The 18414-nt window shown below is 38.7% G+C and overlaps 2 protein-coding genes across 7 annotated transcripts in view; one reads left to right on the plus strand and one right to left on the minus strand.

Annotated features, from left to right (window-relative positions):
• Window positions 1-7237, plus strand: part of LOC139769877 (uncharacterized) — a 288097-nt gene extending 280860 nt beyond the window's left edge. For all 6 annotated transcript variants that reach the window (XM_071701356.1, XM_071701357.1, XM_071701360.1 and 3 more), the window contains 4 exons: window positions 273-335; window positions 777-1045; window positions 3166-3383; window positions 3977-7237. In XM_071701356.1, the coding sequence (XP_071557457.1) occupies window positions 273-335; window positions 777-1045; window positions 3166-3383; window positions 3977-4252 (826 nt within the window). In that variant the 3' untranslated portion in view covers window positions 4253-7237. The remainder of the gene's footprint in view (window positions 1-272; window positions 336-776; window positions 1046-3165; window positions 3384-3976) is intronic.
• A 309-nt stretch (window positions 7238-7546) lies between these two features.
• LOC139769882 (uncharacterized) lies at window positions 7547-16383 on the minus strand. The gene is made up of 4 exons (XM_071701368.1): window positions 16225-16383; window positions 13568-13818; window positions 9422-9672; window positions 7547-9094 (listed from the first exon to the last, which is right to left on the minus strand). Exons 1-4 carry the CDS (start codon window positions 16238-16240, stop codon window positions 9091-9093), a joined length of 522 nt encoding a protein of 173 aa, XP_071557469.1. The 5' UTR covers window positions 16241-16383; the 3' UTR covers window positions 7547-9090.
• Between the last annotated feature and the right edge of the window lie 2031 nt (window positions 16384-18414).

The raw sequence follows: 18414 nt of genomic DNA on the forward strand, positions 1-18414 counted from the left end.
GTTCGCACGTTGCACGTAGCAGCTAACGCAGGTATCTTCTCGACCGCATTGCACGTACCGCGAGGCTGCCGGATGAGACCCCGAGAGAAAGGGGAAATCCCGTTCTCCCTCCCCCCGTATAACCGCATCCTAACTCCCTTTGCCCGAGTTACACCCTGCGCAAAAGCGAAGACGCTGACTAATAACTGGCGGTTTCCGCTCGTTTCACGCTCGCTCTGTGCGGATGGATTATGTGGTGTTGGTGACGGTGGTGTTGGCATTTTGGACTACAGATGTCCAATCCCGGGTTGCGACGGGTCCGGCCATGCCACTGGCAAATTCTTGTCGCACCGCAGGTAAGGCTCGTAGGAACTTTCACGCAAGGTGGATCCTAGCATACTCGTATGCTGTTTATTTTTTCTTTTTTTTTCTACGTATATGTACAATTATCCTATGTGTTAAATTGCGATGATTAAGTGCTTTTGTTAACATTAGCTTCTATACAGATCGCGAGATTAACCGTTAAAGTTCTGATTACTTATAACTTAAAAAGATTGATATTATTCGCAGCGATTTCTGCAGTTTAATAATAAATTGAATAGTTCAATAATTACGTAGCTTAAGTATAAAATACTATTTCAACCTGCCGTTATACTATTCGTTTGTTAAATGAAAATTGAATTATGATGATATACAACCGATGTTTGTGACTGTAATCGCCGAGATTACACCGGTTAACCCTTTGCCTATTCGTTATATCTTCATGTACTCTTCATATCCTCGTTTCCTTATTACAGTGCATCTGGGTGCCCAATCGCAAATAGGAATAAAATGCGGGTACTGGAGTCCGGCGGTACGGTCGAGCAGCACAAGGCGGCCGTGGCGGCCGCGACGGCTATGAAGTTCGAGGGTGTCAATTGCCCAACGCCCGGATGCGATGGACTCGGTCACATAAACGGCTCCTTCCACAGCCATAGGTCCTTGTCGGGCTGCCCGATAGCCAGCCACGCCGTGAAGAAACCGAAACCGGAGGACAATATGAGCATGTACAGCAGAGGAATCACCGGTGAGGATCGAGTTGCCCCTGATGTCGCCTCCGGCTGTCAATACTTAACGATCGAAGAATAATATTGTCAGAGTTACGCTGTGCGTGAGACCAATCGTTACGATGAAGAATAACGATCGATTTTTGTTCTCTAAAGAGTATCCGTAAAAAAATTCTGCTCGCGCGCAGCTGCCAAAATTGAGATCGCGAGATGCGTTTTTCTATCAAAACGCGTGGCAGAGAAAGAAAGAGAGAGATAGATAGATAGAAAGAGAGGAAATGTTACGAAGTAGATAAGACAGTTTAAGTTCGCTCTCTGTTCTTTTCTATGCTTGCGCATCGTGCTCGTTCGGAATTTATCGTCTCTCGACGCTTATTTCTTTTACTTCAGAATTCATGTGAGAAAAACCGTTACGTAACATTTACACCACTTTTCATTGATTGATCGGACGTCCGGACGAACACGATGCTAAAACATACGGAATTATGTACCTTCCTTTGTAAACTTGTGCATATCAAACCTTGTACTTGATCCCGTGCTATGCCATACTCTGCTCTTCACGCAATGATGTGCTGTCATACCGATAAGAATGACCTCTTTCCCTATCCTTCCAAGTTTTTCTCTTGACCATCAAAGAGTTCGTTTTTCTTTTATTTCTCCTCTTTTAAATATTTCTTTTCCCGTTTCAATCCCCTTTTCTTTCTCAGTAATAAATGTTCCAGGTTTGCGAACAAATATCGCAACTGATTAGATACGAAACGGTGAAAGGATGCCACAAATAGCTTATAAAAGAGAGAAAAAAAAAGAAGAAGAAAACCGAAGCAACAGAATCGGATATGATGGTGTTAATTTACATCTCATTTTTTTCCCTCCCTTTCGATTCGGTCCCGCGCAGGAACCTCTTCCTTCGTTATGTACAAGACAGAAAATGTAAAATCGAAAAAAAAAAAACAACAAACAAATAACCGTATGTCTTAATGATGAAAAATAATATATTCTGATTTATTCTGGGATCAGCTCCTTTCATGTTGAGCTTGGAGCACGGTTACTTTTGAAGGTAAGGGACTGACGTATTCGCCACTTGTTTCCTATGTGTTTTCGATGTTACATTACAGAATCTCCACACACCAGTATTTTTACTTTTACGTGACGACGTTCGAGTGTTGGCAATATTTGTGAATTGTACCTTTTGGCACACTAAACAACTCGTATATAAGCTTCTTTTTCTCGCTCATTCACGCGCAAATAAGATGTCGCGCCGCGTACCGACGCCAGCACTCGGTGTCCTCCGTCTTTTTTTTTCTTCTATCTGGTATGATGGCACCTCACGCTAATTACCCCCCGAAACACCCTGACATTGTCCCGATCATACCATTTCCACGGCACTCCTGTCAGGTTCGTGCGTCTCTTAACCGAGTTCGGAGCACACGCTTGAATCGAATGAGCCTCAAAGTGTCTCTCGCTTTTTTGCCGAGATGCGTTTATCACTTTGGCACGAACCGTACGCAGAAGAAACCGTACCGTCCTATTATCTCGAGACAAGCTATAAAATGCAGTGACTTGGGACGAGCGAAGTGAGAGAGAAAGAAAAACAAAAAGGATAGTACAAGTAGCATCGACCGAAAGTCGAAACATTTCATTCAGATCTTGTATAATTGCGACGTGTTTTCACAAACCGCTTCGCCTGAGTCGCTGCCTGAACCGATCCTTGACATAAATTTTAAATGCTCGCTACATTTCCACCTGTACCGCGTAAAAGCCCCGTAAACTCTTGTTCGGATTTTTCGACCTAACGCTTATCGATCGTGAATGAAAAAAAAAAAAAAATGAAAAGAAAAGAAAAAAAATAAGACACGCCAGAATGCTTGTATTTAAATATTCGTAAAATTCGTACGAACTTCCGTCAGACAGTTTCTAAGTAGTAGTTTTCCCATAGAATTTGTTACTTATTGTCACATAATAGGGCCGCATTTTTCGCATTGAGACGAAAGGGCGTACGAATCGCGCCGTGCACGCTTAATTGTGGGTGAAAAACCGATTCTCTGGGAAAAAAAAAATCGGGAAATATACGACATAATCTCTCTTTCGGCGGTTGCAACGGGCAGTCGATCAAACTGGACCGTGTCTGTCCTGTCTTCAGGGTTGGAAGCCGGTGGTCCGGCTCACGGGGGTGCGGTAGGCACGGGTCAGGGTAACTCGAGCGGTAGCGGGACCGCCGGTGTCCAGGGCGAGGATCTCTACACACTGGAGGCTGAGATCACCGAGCTCCAGAGAGAGAACGCCCGGGTCGAATCGCAGGTCCTGCGCTTGCGCTCGGATATCACCGCTATGGAGAATCAGCTCAAGCAGGGAGACAAGGTCAGTGTTTGCTCAGTCGGTAGTATACCGTGTGCCGAATAAATAAATAACGAACAATTGTGTACGGGAAAAAAATAGAAATTTTGCCGTTTTTAGATAGATAGATGATAGATCTTGGTGCTCGTGAGCTAATCGCGTTTGCCTTATTGCGATTACATCATTGGATTTCATTTTGAAAGCTAAATTATTATATTTTAATGCCGCGTTAAATTAATTGCATCGTTGTTTATTAATTAAACAATTCTTTTTCTCGATGTTATTTAGTTTGTAGAAGATTTATTAAACAAAATAACATGTTGCGGTAATTATTTTTTTATTAACCGTATGCTGATATTATACAAGTAAACTAACCGATGGTTGATCAGTCCATTTCGCGTATTAAAGTCGCATATTAAAAAGAACGTTTTTTTGAGAATTTTTTATTTAAAATTTTAAATTTTAACTAGAATAATTGATTGTGTGTGTATATTTAAGTGAGCATTTTTGTTGTAATTAGATTATTTCTCATTGTTTCTTATTGATCGCCGTCAAAATAACGTTTGATAAAGTTTTCGCATACATTGACAAGAGCACCCTGTCATTTCTTTTTGCAGGAAACCACGACGATATCGCAGCGCAACAATAATCTGACCGAGTACTATCAATCGCTGCGCGACAACATGATCACCCTGCTGGAGCAAGTGCGAATACCGAACGCCCCGGGCGGGCCGCAGGAGAAGATCGGCCACGAGAACTTCGACAGTTACCTGACGAAGTTGCAGACTCTGTGCACCGCCGACGGCTACTGCGCCGACGAGAGCAACCGGCCGATTTACGAGACGGTGAAGACCGCTCTGCAGGACTTCACGGTCCTGCCGACACCCATCTGAGACCATCCTTAAAGATCGACGATCGGGTACTGAGCGTCGCTCTCGGGACACGCGCGATCAAGCGATCCGGCGTATTCGTGACGCATTCGGATCGCAGTCGTTCCGCTCTCGTCCCACGTCCCAGTACGAGTACGAGTGAACGGAACGGTGCGAGAGAACGGTGCCCAGTTCCCGTAAAAACGTATACTTACACGTAGGACACGTGTAAATCGACACGAGCACACACGGGAGGGAACTGCGTCGATCGTGACTGAGCTCCGCGGATCGGCCTATCGACTTGGGAGAAACCCGGCTTCGTGACGCGTGTGACTCGTCCGGATATGTTGGTGGCGAAAAATCCGGCCGTGCGTCACACGTACCTACATACGTACATCGCTCGCGTGAATTTCGGACTACCGTCACTCGGCGACCGGCGACACGTCAACTTTTGCGATCGGGGTGACGATCGTCGGTGAAAGTCGTCGCGGCCGGTCGAGCATGGCGACCGGCCCGTTGGCTGCTTAGAATACCGCTATAACGGCATCTAACCGACACGACGGCTCTATCGGGACATCCGAGTTGAGCTAAACGGACTATTTACGGGGCCGACGTTGTGTCCCCGCAGCGATATATCTTTTGTACATAAATGATGTGTCTACGTCAAGTATCACGATCGACAGCGGTCGCTATTGCCGCCTATGTACATACACAACGGGAGAAATTGCGTTTATATATTATTCGACAGGTTGATGGTTAAGTCGCTCTAAGTCGTGTAAAAAAATGATTAATTTAGATTATATATTGGATTCTCGCCACACTTAACTGTTGTGTAACTGTTATTACCGTTTAAGCGAGGTCAGCGCGTGATTTACGAGGGCCGGCGTGTCCGCCAACGACGCTTCTCTGCTGAAAATCCAAAGGCTACTTATAAATCAATTTGTCGGCTAACTATTTACCAGCTAGTTGCTGTTATTATTATTATTATCGTCATTATTATCATTATTATTATTATTGTCATTATTATTACAACTATTATTACTACTATTGTAACTGTTACAACCAGTCAGATCGTTTTTAGCGACTAATTCAAGCGTCATTATTGCTACCATTACTCTTACTACTGTCGATAAAATATAGTCACGAAGTATACCAACGTATTTATATAATATTATCGAGTCTATAAGAAAGAAAAGTGCGATGCGTTGTCCATAGGCTGTACATAGTCACAGAGATATACAATTATTATAAGGACATAGAATCGCTGGCGATAATAAGCTGCGATTTCAGTGGGACGACGAAAGAAAGAGTGAGTGAGAGAGAGAGAGAAAGAGAGAGAAAGAGGAAGAGAAGAGAGAAATGCTCACGAGGTCATGCGTGGCCTCTTCATCAACAGCTGTCAATCGTAAAGTCCGATGTCGAATTTATGCTTATTCGAGGCGAATGATTAAATCTCGATCGTTTCATCAAGGACACAAGGAAGGATCGGAGCCTCGCGTTCCTTCATGACACGACGCGACCAATTCGGTCGGAGAATATTCGTTCATATGTGCAATAATTTCGGAATGCGTTTCGCATTCTCTCCCCTGTATATTTGCGATCATTTACGGCCGCGTCGTGAGACACGTGTACATTTGTATCGACACGGTTATTATTGTTTCGTTAATCTGTTTAATGTTTTAATCTGTTTTACGTTTCCATTTACGTTATACGTTATACGTTTTGTTTTACTGCTAGAACGAGGAATGCGGGGAAGCTACAGGAATTTGTAAATATCGAAATTTCGACTCAGTCGTACGAGTCGTCGCTTCTCGTTGGAGCTGTATGAATGTTATTATTACTATAGGACACATGCCAGAAATTTCCGTTTTTCGCTGGTTGACTTTTTACACCTACGTATAAGTCAATCGATCGACATAGATGCAAGAGACTTTTATTAACAGTATATTAACGCCTGAAAACAAAATGGAAACATATAACTTGACTATGGATTCATTAAAATAAATATAGATGTAATTGAAAAGAAGAATTTGTTAATGAAGCGCTTATATAGATCATTACTTTATCGTATGCGTATTTATTATAGTCAACATCAATTATACTGCCGTGAAAAATGCTCTCAATATATCATAATATATTTTAGATGGTTTTAGCTGGTTTAGATGGTTTTAATATTTAATTTTAACATTCTTACTTTCTCTCTTCAAATTATTATCACACACGGACTGATAACGTCAATATTATGAAATCATAAGATACGGATCATCGCCGTAAAATAGCAGACATGTCGATCGGATAATCAGTGATTTTGCCGATATAAAGCTACATTGTGTTAAAAGTTAAAATTATAACTACGTTCGCTACAACTATGTGTATCAGATAATGTATATAAAGAGAAGGGAAAATTAATTGTTTGTCTGGGATGCTGATAAATGGGAGAAGTCGCGTGCAGAAGAAGTAAATATACTTTAACCAACCACCGTGTAGTGAGAGTAATAACAAATTACAGATAGCGATAGTCGACCGACAATTATGAATAACATTGACGTTATAATTATTCTTGTCACTATCATTATCATTATAATTACGGTTACCATTATCCTTATCGTCAAACAGTTCCTTTATTTCGAGTTAGCACAATTGGCATGTAAAAAGGAGTCAAGAATGAGCGGAAAAAAAACAGGTAATCAACAGTCACTACATTTTGACTTTGCAACAGAACTCATCTTCAATTCCGTTGCGTTGCAATTAATATACTCTGCGATATTCGCCATTATCATCTACTAGTCTTGATTATTATTGTTATTACTATTATTATTGCTATTATTGTCAGTATTATTTTATTATTATTATTGCCAAATTTATTATCACTATTATCGTTACGTTTTCGTCACTATTGCGATTATGATTGTTGCCGTTAATAAAAATCTACAGGTATATAAGTTCAATAACATGCTTTAAGTAAGTATAAATGTTACTCCGATTGAATAAAGGGTATTTATCGATGAATACTAATCATTTCTCCTTCCATATCGTACGAAATACGCTTTTAATGTTCATTCGTGTTCATTCTTAATACTTATTTGATAAGAGGCAAAATGTTACGTGATTTATATGATAAGAAAAAAGGAGAACTAATTTAAAACCGGCAATAGCTCTATCAAAACTTTATAAATATATATTTTTACATTGATATTATATTAAATGCAAGGTAATGTATGTAAGATAGATAAATAATACGCGATCTTCTATACGATATGATATTTAGCAGGAAACAATAATGGTAAAAGGAGGACACAAGAGAACAATAGGAAGAAATTTGCCGTAGAAAAATCTCGTATTTTGTATTTTGCACTTTCGATATAAAAAAGTCTTATTTTACAAGCATCGCCATTGCATTCGACAGTGTTGCTTCATAATATCTACACGTATATATGTATAATAGTATATATCACAATAAAATGGACGTGCGAATGGCTTTCGCATGAGTGTGCTGTGCGCGTGTGTGTGCGTATTTAAAGAGACAGACACTGAAATGATATGGCAGAAGATAATTCTTCAGTAAGTTACGCGCAGCTGAGCTCGCAACGCGCTAAATGCTCTATTACTGTGATTCCTCGCCGGATCATCGTGGGAGACGATCCTCTTCGAACGCGCGTCGCGATCCCAACAATGTCCCAGAGTGAGAAAATCTGTCGCGAGCATTTCCCATCGCGTATAAAAAGTCACGTGGACTTGATGAATAGTTGAGCTGCTTATTTCGAAAGTGACGTGGGTCAAATATTGGAACACGACGGATTTTAAATATTATATTATATGGGGGATAAATCGATACGATTTACGTATTTTAGCGTGATCCCTGTAACTTTGTCCACGTCACTTTTCAAATAACGCGCGATCATAATGAGATGAATTAAAAATGCATATTCTAAAAAATACGTGTGTTTGCTCCGTCAATTAATTTTTAAAAGACCACCGTTTCTGCAGATCGGCATCAATTAGGCGCGGCTCGAATCGTTAAATTAAATGAACAGCCGACCGCGAGTTGAACGAAACGTCTGACTGTCAAAAGTCGTTACCTCATTCTCGCGATTACAGAACGGCCAAGCAATAGCGCAAAGTTGATAGAAATCGCGGTCGCTATGACATAATTCATCGCAGATGGAGTCTCGTTGAGACGATCATCGGATTGCATTGAAAATGAATGAAGTACGATATGTATAGACCTGTACGTTTGCAATTATTCATTGTGAGTCAGTACGTCGTTACGTATCACCATTGTGTATTTCTATTTTTTCTCAGATGCGCGTGATTCCATGAGAGATCCATCCGACTTTCAACAAAGCAAAGCTATCGTGATATAATTCGAGAGTAACCGCAAATCTTTAGGCCGCGTTAAATAAACTCGAATATCGCCGTGATCAAAACGAACTCAATTCGTTCAATGGCTTTCTGTTTCTTCCTGGAGTTACAGTAACGTAACGTCATAAAGCTAGGAAGAGTTAATCGTTCTAAGCGGTAAAACGATGTCGGTGCCAACGGTTCGCAGCTAATAGATAATAATCTAAGCAGTCGATATCTAAGACGTCACGAAGAGATCCTCTTTCGATTCTTGCTCGTGGAAACGTTGAGCAATCTTTGAATGGTTCAACTTCCTCTCCCTGATATCTTGCGCAGCTCTACGTATACGTTCACGCATCTCGTAACGACAAGAGCAAACAACGGAATTGTCGTACGATCGTATTATTCGCAGTCCACAGACGTGATCGCTCATCTTTGCAATTGACAACGGTATATGTCGATTCTCCAATCCACGTCGCAGACCTGCGTATTCATTGGTCTCTTTTTTCAGCGCTACAATCTCACCTGAAACAAAGAAAAACTCGTTCGAATGGCTAGCTCTTTTTACAGATTTAGAAACACTCTGCCGCATTTAATTTCACGATTTTACTATTACATACAATTGAAATCGAGAAACACTATTATAATCAATATCGTGACATCATTACAAAATAAAAATTAAATATAACACAAGGTTCTTGTGTCTTGAAATAAGAATAATCAATTTTATTGATTTAGAAGAAAAGATTTATTTTAAGTAAAAATACGTAATAGCTGTCTCTCTGGGAGATGACATTAGTTATCCATTTCAAGGCGTGGATGCATCGCTCAGGGATTTATGAATATCCTTACCTCGCGTATGGCGGTGGCGGTGTTAGCGGTGTTAGCGTTGGAGAGACAATACTGATGGTTGTCGGGATAACTTGTCCTGAGGATAACGGCGGCGTGCTGCCATTGCTCAACCTGATTAATTGACTAGGATTTAGCTTAATAGCGTCATCATAGCTCGGTGGCGCGTCCGTCACCGCCTCGTAATCCGGCGGCTTCTGCCTCGACACGCCAGGCGGTTCCTCGATGGAAATCACGTGGATCGGGTCGTCGATCTTTAAAAGAAGGCGATCGGTTGAGTTAGCTTCAGCGTATCATAGAATTCAATTGCATAACTTTGCGGGATTGTACATAGTTTCATTGCCTACTTTCGTATTTGAATCTTTCTTATCTATAACTTTAAGAATTTATGTCAGTTATTTTGTTTGGATCGCTTGCTGTTTGATTTTTCAGAAAGATTCGTTGCGTCTTATTAATTGTCTTTTAAAATTTCTTTGAGGATCGCTACTTCGAGGCTCAATGAAATTGCAGCTTTCTTGTAATTTAAGAACTTCAGCGCGCGATGACATAACTTGTACATATAATACTTTGTAGTGTAACTTCGGAACTTTTATAAAGTGACCAGTATGCAAGAGTTTCTGTAGGTATTGTTATTGCGTTTTTAAGATTTCTTAGGATTATTTAATTTAATTTTAATGTATGACTTTCTTGTGAAGTTCTACGCAATTATGACATTCAATTCAAATTCCCCAATAATAGCGAACGTACGTCTGCGAGAAAGAATACGTTGCATAGTTAATCATCATGGAAATATATCGTCGCCGAGGTCTATTTAAAGTATCCAGATCGCGACGTGCCGGCCTCGCATTTCCCGCGATATTCTACGTGCGCGTTATAAGGATATTCACCCGGAAGTGCACATCGCGCTATATTCGTCGTAGGTCGTCTATAGATATCTACGTACCTAGCTCTCTCGGTATTCTTCGGAAAGCATTGTGGCCGGCTGAATGTAAGTCGCGAAAGGGCGCACGCGAGATACATATAGGGTGACGTACGAGACGCGAGCGCGTGTGCGGCCGACGAGAATAGCCGTGGCTATTTGCGGCGGTAAAAAAAAGCTTCGCTGGAAAATTGCATAATGAGCCTAAATGGAAACGGCGAGGTGAACGGCTGCGACCCCGAGGGTCTCCTCTCTTCGCGGCTGCACGAAATTCTTTCCTGCTGAAACGCGCTCGAGCGGCTTATCGCCGCTGAGTAGGCACGAGCATGACCTCGACGATTTCGAGGAAACAACATTCCACGCTGTTTATATTTGATCGGACATGAAAATGATGTCCCTTTGCTGATGCTACATGTCGCCTCGACGTACACATACGAGTCGAGTCATGATAATTGGGTCGCGAGAGAAATGTGATGTTAGATCATGTAATATAATTGAAATCATTGCAGCATCTCTGTCACGTAAGAGGTCTAATGAACAAAATTAATTTTTGTTGTAAATATTTATCCAAGGGTCAATTGACTCGCAATTGAACTGCGTCAAGCAATTGATACAAGTTTATAACTTCCGAACTTATACGAAGAATTCTCGAATGCATTGACGTCGCTGATCGTTGAAAGATTAGAAAATTACGCGGAAATTGCAATGTCACATCAATCACGCGACGAGTTTTTCAGTGGTAAAATTTATTTAAAGAATTTCTCTCTCTCTCAAGTGTCGTACACTCTGACTTCCTTCTTTAGAAGCTATGCCGCGATAAGTCGCTAACTCAAAGGTTATCAAGTTTCGACGAAAAAATTAATTATGCATGATTTAACAGGATTTCTGATAATTAAGTGACACTTATATTTCTTGACTTTGGAAACACCCAGATTTATAAAAATAGATAGGGAATTGCGTGATAACGCCGTGGGTAAAGCCAAGACATTATATATAATTCGATGTGTCATATGTTCCTTAACAATGCATGTAAGCGACAAGTAAACATATGTAGGACTTAAGTTGAAGTCGCATAATTGTTAGTAGGAAGACAGCGAATATTTCTCGTGATCCTACGTCGCTTCGATATAAAATTTATTTCAGATTGTCGATTTAAGAATTTTGATCTATAAGGTAATGGTAAATATGCCCAAGGATAAGTGATGATAAATATAGATTGGTACACACATGTTTCCGGGTGAATATCCTTATAGCAGCAATCGACATTACAGACTGTCACGACCTCCTTTGTCGATGTGCACTATATCTTTTTTGCATATACAATGTAACGAAGCATAAAGAACGGACAGGCAAACATTTGAAAATGGACAGGCCGTTTATTTTACATAGAGAATATTCGTTGATAATTCCACGGGGAAAAATGCCTTGCGGCAAACTGATTTAAAATAGTATTGGCTAAAAAGACAAGAAGGCGGAAAAAGATAAACGAAATATATATTTCGTAATAAAGTAGAGAAAAATTTGCAATATAATCCTAATTAAATCTCGTTAAATAATCATCAGTTACTGTCAAAATTATAGATATTAAATATTATTATCGCGTAAAATTCATGCTAATGAATTGAACAATACACTTTCGAAATCTCTCTTACAATATATGTTGAAATTAATATCTAATAATAGTAATGCTGATCAGACATAGCGACGATGAGTTGGACAGATACCGCGAAAGGAACAGAGAGAGAGAGAGAGAGAGTATGAATCATTTACACCAATAGTATTTATGTATATACTAACAATAATGCTGACCTCTTACAAGGAGGATATATTACCGGTTTCGAGGAAAATCGAAGGCATCGTGGAATCGTTCGTAATATTTCCGTCATTTGAAATCGAAAGGAGGAAATGATAGCAAGGTGATGCAATCGTGACTTCGCGCTGTTCCACGGGTGATGCGAGTTTTATTGTTAGTACCTCGCGATCAGAGGATTTCTGTCGCTTGGAATTTTTACGATGTCTGCAAACAACAGGCGCATGTTTGCCAACATGGAAACGTGTGACGAACACGGGGCGTGTTTATTAAACGTTTTAAAGATTTATGAACCTCGCAATGTATATTATCTGATATATATGAAAGTGTACTCTCTTTATCTTTTTATCTCCCTTTTGTCGTATTTCTCGCTCTCTCTATAGGCTCCGTTCGAAGAGGAAAAAAAGAAGCATGAGCTATAGATCGTGAGTATATTATTAAGCTTCTTCTTATTCTGTCCACCGTCGTTGGTAATTGCGGCTTACTGCTAGGCTAGGGTATATCTATAGATAATACGCGTTCCTTGTGGTCTATAATAGGGGGTTGACCCGGATCGATCTAAAAACGTTTTAATCTCAGGGGCCTTCAACCGCGCCGACGACCTGCATCTTTTTGGATGGAGTCTAAAGAGATCATATATGATAAATATTTATCATCACTCTCAATACCGGCGATATTAGAACCTGTAGCGAAATTAGTTAGTCTAAATGCGAGGAAATATCTTACTGAAGTGAAATATTTGCATTGAGAATAAAATTAATACAATTAGTGAAAGAATAACTGATAAAGAACAATTAATAACAAACAAAGTATCATTTATATGGAAGAAATATATTAGATTAAGTTTTAGAGCTTTAAAGATAAATTTTGAATCTAATTTAATTCTTTTTTCAACGGATCAGATATATTACGTAAATAAAAAGATAATACTCGGATATAATTAATTTATTATTTTAAGAAGTAGTTTGAAAAGACGTTTAGAATATTTGAAATGCAATTTATTGTTACATATTTTGTAATTTTTCTAAATTTAATTAAAAATACTGACGTAAGTAGTAGAACTGAAAAACAAAACGATATGATGACTTCACGGCTTCACGATATTACTTGGCGTATTTATTCAATTTGGGATTATGTCGTAACATTCGCAGAATATATAAGGAGCTAATAATAATTATTGGCCGCGTTATAGAAGCGTATACAAAACTTCACGTGCGATGATTAATGAAGGCAGATTTAAAAAAAAAGAGAAATGATTAATTATGTCGGAAAACCGGTAAATGTAGATTTGCGTTAATGTATATGAATCATAGCTCTAATTCCTTCCTCGACGTGGCTCTCTTCCGAGTTTGTCTCGAACTGAGGATTTGTACGACGGAGTAAATAAATTCGCCAGGTTGACACATTGTTCGTGAATTACCTGTGCCGTGATCGGATGGTTCGTATGTTGCGTGTGCGTGCTCGTCCTAGTTGGCGGTGCGTGCAGCCAGCAGCACATCGCGGCGCAAATGAGGAGAGCCCCGGCGACTATGCAGGCAACACCGACATAACGCACCGGTTCAACATAGTTCTCCGCTAAACCCAACCAGTTGATGAGAGCCCCGACGCATAGCAGGACCATCCCGTATCGGTACGGACGTTGCGATCTCCGTGATTCCTCCAGAGACATAGCTGAAACATGGAATATGCTTTTCTGAAAAATTTGAGTAATGCACACCGACAGATCGAACATAAAAAAGATTAAAATATATAAGGCTCTCGTGATTAAATCAAGTAAAGGGAAAGAGGCAATAAGAGCCGGCGCGGTAAATAGGGCGCAAAATTGTATATATTCTTTTAACCGTCAATACATAAAAAATTCGCAAACGTTTCGACCATTTTTTGTGGTCATCTTCAGCGCAATGGTAATATAAAAAAGATTCTCTTCGACGACACTTTGCGTGCGGATCTCTCATAAGGAAAGGATGGATATTTTTGAGAGAATGGTATGCGTATGTATGTATATGTTAACGGTAACGTGAACAGGCTTGCGGCCTGTTGTGATATCGAACAGAATACCCTGCTTGATTTGGCGATGTTATAAATAGATCGCCAGACAAACGCACGTCGCTATCAATCACTTGATTTGTAGGGAATGACATTCGTGAATATAAAGCTGGGGATCATTTCGCTTAATATGAATGATATTAGTATAACAGCTGTCACAAATATGACAATATGATTTTACTGCTGCTATTAAAAAATGTAATAGTACGTACGTAATACTTAACAGAACAATTGCGTTCCAATTGCCAGACCGTACAGAATTAGAGTTTAATCTATAAGTATGTACCATTGTCAAACAGTTATTAATGCGTACAAATCCGATTAGTAATTCCTCTAATAAGACTCTAACGGTAAAGCGAAACTAAATTAAAACATTATTTAGCTCGATTTTATTGTATCTAATACTAATACATTTTCTCTAATATATTCTTTGTTTAATGAGTTATATAAAGTTATATAGAAAGCAAAAAGATTATTTTAGATTAAAGAGATTTCCGAATAGTTGATAGTTTAATAGTAACGGTAATCGATGGGACGTATTTCGCAGAATAACGAGAAAAAGTTTCCTGCTCGAAAAATTTCCGTACGCTCTTTTTCCTCGGAAGACGGATCGTAGCGAGTTCATTTGACGCAAATTGCGATTTTATTAAGATGGTATTTCCTAATAATATTGACGAAAGCAAAAAGAGCGTTTGTTTGAGAGCATCTTGACACAAGACATGCTACTTTCGAAAGTAGGTTACTCGTACAAAACTCCATTACTCATCCACCCTTTGTGAACATCAAGAAGGGCGACAAGCAGTGACGTCAAGAATTAGGTGGGCAATAAATAATGCTCTCGAGTAAAATTAGCAAGCGGGCGCACCCTGATATATTTTCGTCTTGTAGACATTTACCGTTTTATTACTACCTCCTGACATGTAATACGCAATAAGGATATTCACGCAGTTAGTAAAAGACGAAATGCGTGGCATAATTAAAATTTAGTTAACTTGAATCCATATAGAAAGATTAAACTCAATGCAACTGAGTTGCTCAACACAAGAAAGTTGAAAGAGTTAAACTTTCTCCTTATAAATAAAATATAACTGATGATGATAACGATAAATTAAAAGTGCGTGAGCATTTTATTTGGGGAAAAAAAACCGGGAGGACTTTATCTCAGCGCGACGTGATCTTTAATAATTCCAGGATCTCGATAATTCCGATTGTTTTATCGTTAAAAATTCCTATGCTCATCGGCACTCTTACAATGTCACGATAGTATACTCAAGTACGATTGCACAAATGGTAGATGCTAATATGTAATTGCATTCGAATCCATCGTCGAATTAATAAATTATTTAAGAATTTAATTCATCAACTGAACTTATCGTTCTTACATAATTCATTGGTTGAGCAGCTATAAATATTCTTCGATTATCTACAAAGTAGGCTACGTGCAAACGATTATAACGCGAAGATAAGCCATGTCGACATTACGAGACGATCAATACTCGTCACATCCATACTTAAGCATTAAATCGTTATTGTTATAATCGTAAATTCAATAACAATAACATCGTTATATGGTATAATTATTAAATGTGCTCATTCCGTTTTTACGTCGCGGAAGTAAAACGCGAAAGCCTATTTCTAAAACGACATGCTCTGAAAAACAATATAATTATGGTGTGTACTATAGCAGATATTGCGTCCATAATTATTACCATAACGGCACAACTAATTCCACTTTAATACATTTTAATTCACATTAATGACATTAATATTAATATCGTAAGAACTATACCTAATGAATTCCGATAATGGGATAGTGTAATTTTCAAGCTTAAACACATGTAAATTAATACAACGTTATTATCCATCGCGTGACTTATTTAACAAAGAACATAATAATAACGTGATTCAATGTCGTTCCTTGAAATGAAGAAAAAGTGTGTTCGGATTTTTTTCTTTTACCGCACTTGAGAGTTGCCAGTCTTAAAAACACAACGCAAGTTTAGTTAATATAACATACGGTAATTATTTTACCGCTGGACTCGTCCATGATGTTTGGATATCCAAAGTGCTGGTATGCCCAATAATATAGACGTTGTCCTTCGACTAGCAAATTTTCCTGACGACTAACATATCGCGTCGCGGGTCGGCGTATATAAGGCGACACGAATATAATAGAGAGAGATCGTTCAATTCCGAGCGACGCGACGTACGATTATACGATCCGTTTCCGAGCGCGTCACCGAAATCGTAAAGATAAAGTCTTATTTTTGAAACGTTATCGCTGCACGATCAGCATCCAAGCTCACCTAAACACGTGAGGGGACGCCGTAAAATCGTCTCGGCAACGATGATATGCGCTTCTTTTTGCATGCGTTTATATATGTTATATCAACGAAGATATACACGCGTCGAACAGACTCCGTATGCGTGCACAAACCAACGCAATGACGCGGCCGCGAAATTAATTCCAATTTACATACATACCCGAGAAGCGACATCCAAGGACGTAGCTTGTACTACGAACCTCTTCAAGAGGCTAGACTACGTTCAATGAAGTGCAGGATATTGGTTAAACACAAGCTGTTCTGATGTAGATGTGCCATATTTTGTTTAAGCCGCCATAAGCTATGGACAGAGATCATGTGCCATCAGAGGTTGCGTCGCAGTAAAAAGGAGTTCACGATTGTGTAAGCTTGATTGTGTTGCCTTTTTATCGAACGAAAGTTGCGTGTGCATCATATATCTTGTCGGCGATTTTTATTCCTTCCAAGCGTATCGATTTTTAACCATATAATATATCATACTTTATAGTTAGGGTATGCAGACAAATTCAAGGCCATTAAGGAGTATTTAATAATGTACACGGGTAATGAAACCAAGAATATTTTGCTGCATTAATAATTATTGAGTTAAAAGAAGGTGAAAACAAAAGACTCTTGAGGGAATTAAAGAATTGTAGAAATTACGAAAACATAAGCAGATAATAAAATCGTTTCTCAGATATTTTTAATTTGAGGCCTAATTGCTTTGATATTTAATATTAAGGACGTTCTCCGGTCCTTATACTAGAGAAAATCGATTTTCTTAGGATTTTCTTGAAACTGTGAATATACGTTAATTTAGGTGTGCTTTATGCGTGGTATAAATTTCAGTACCTCTTCCGGTATAAAAAATAAAGATACTGAGCCTCAAAGTTTCAACTTTTACTAATAAAAAGGTTTTCCAGGCCAAACGGCAAGAGATACGAGGTTGGCCAAGAGGACCAAAGTTGCTCCTCTCGTCGAGTTCTATAAGGAAAAAATGCCAAAACTAAAAAAAAATTAAAATTAAATTTTTTTTTTTAAACTTTGAGGCTCAGTATCTTTATTTTTTATACCGAAGAGGTACTGAAATTTATACCACGCATAAAGCACACTTAAATTAACGTATATTCACAGTTTCAAGAAAATCCTAAGAAAATCGATTTTCTCTAGTATAAGGACCGGAGAACGTCCTTAAGAGCTTAAAAAGCTGAGGAATAATAAATTAGAAATTGTTGTTTGGAAGATATTGTTAAAACAGGCATTCGTCGATCCATGCTTAATAATAACTCGATCGCAATATTGCGATATTAATATAACACACTAATCGTCATTCGATTCACTGTAAACGTAGAAATTGCTTCTAAGAACGAACGATGTTACGTATCTAGTAGTTATTGAATTAAAAAGGAACACATATGTAGGTATATTTCATTAATATCGAATTGTACTAATTTACATCGATTTTTTACTTCTTCCACTATGCTATCTTTGGAATATTTGATATGTGATTAAAATTGTTTTTAATCTTTTCTTCTTTGATATACAGACATAGGTCCAAAAATACGTTTTCACAGAAGAAATCGACACGTAACGAGCAGATAGATCTTCTGTCGCACATCATCTCAGTTACATACTGCTATTTTTATCGTAAACCAGTTGATAAAACTTTTCCTTTCAGAACAGGAAAAACAATTAATCGAACGATTAATTGTGCAATATTTCAATGAGTATACTTTATATTGTATATTAAAAGAAACATTTCACATGCACGATATTGAATTTAAATATTAAAAAAAATCAATTTCATCAATTTCATCAATTATATTCAATAAGAATTATGCAATGTCTGTTGACGTAACGAATAAATCCAATTACGAAGATACTGCTTAAGTATATTGATATAAATTAAGATGGATCT

Source organism: Temnothorax nylanderi, unplaced genomic scaffold (genome assembly GCF_030848795.1).
Source record: "Temnothorax nylanderi isolate EJ_2023f unplaced genomic scaffold, tnyl_v1.0 TNYL_tig0025_pilon, whole genome shotgun sequence".
NCBI classification, from domain to species: domain Eukaryota; kingdom Metazoa; phylum Arthropoda; class Insecta; order Hymenoptera; family Formicidae; genus Temnothorax; species Temnothorax nylanderi.

What these genes read in the sequence shown, in the direction of transcription:
- LOC139769882 (XM_071701368.1), bottom strand. An exon ending in ACCATCCGATCACGGCACAG is followed by an intron (nt 9,673 to 13,567) that starts GTAATTCACGAA and finishes CTTCTTTTAAAG; the next exon opens with ATCGACGACCCGATCCACGT.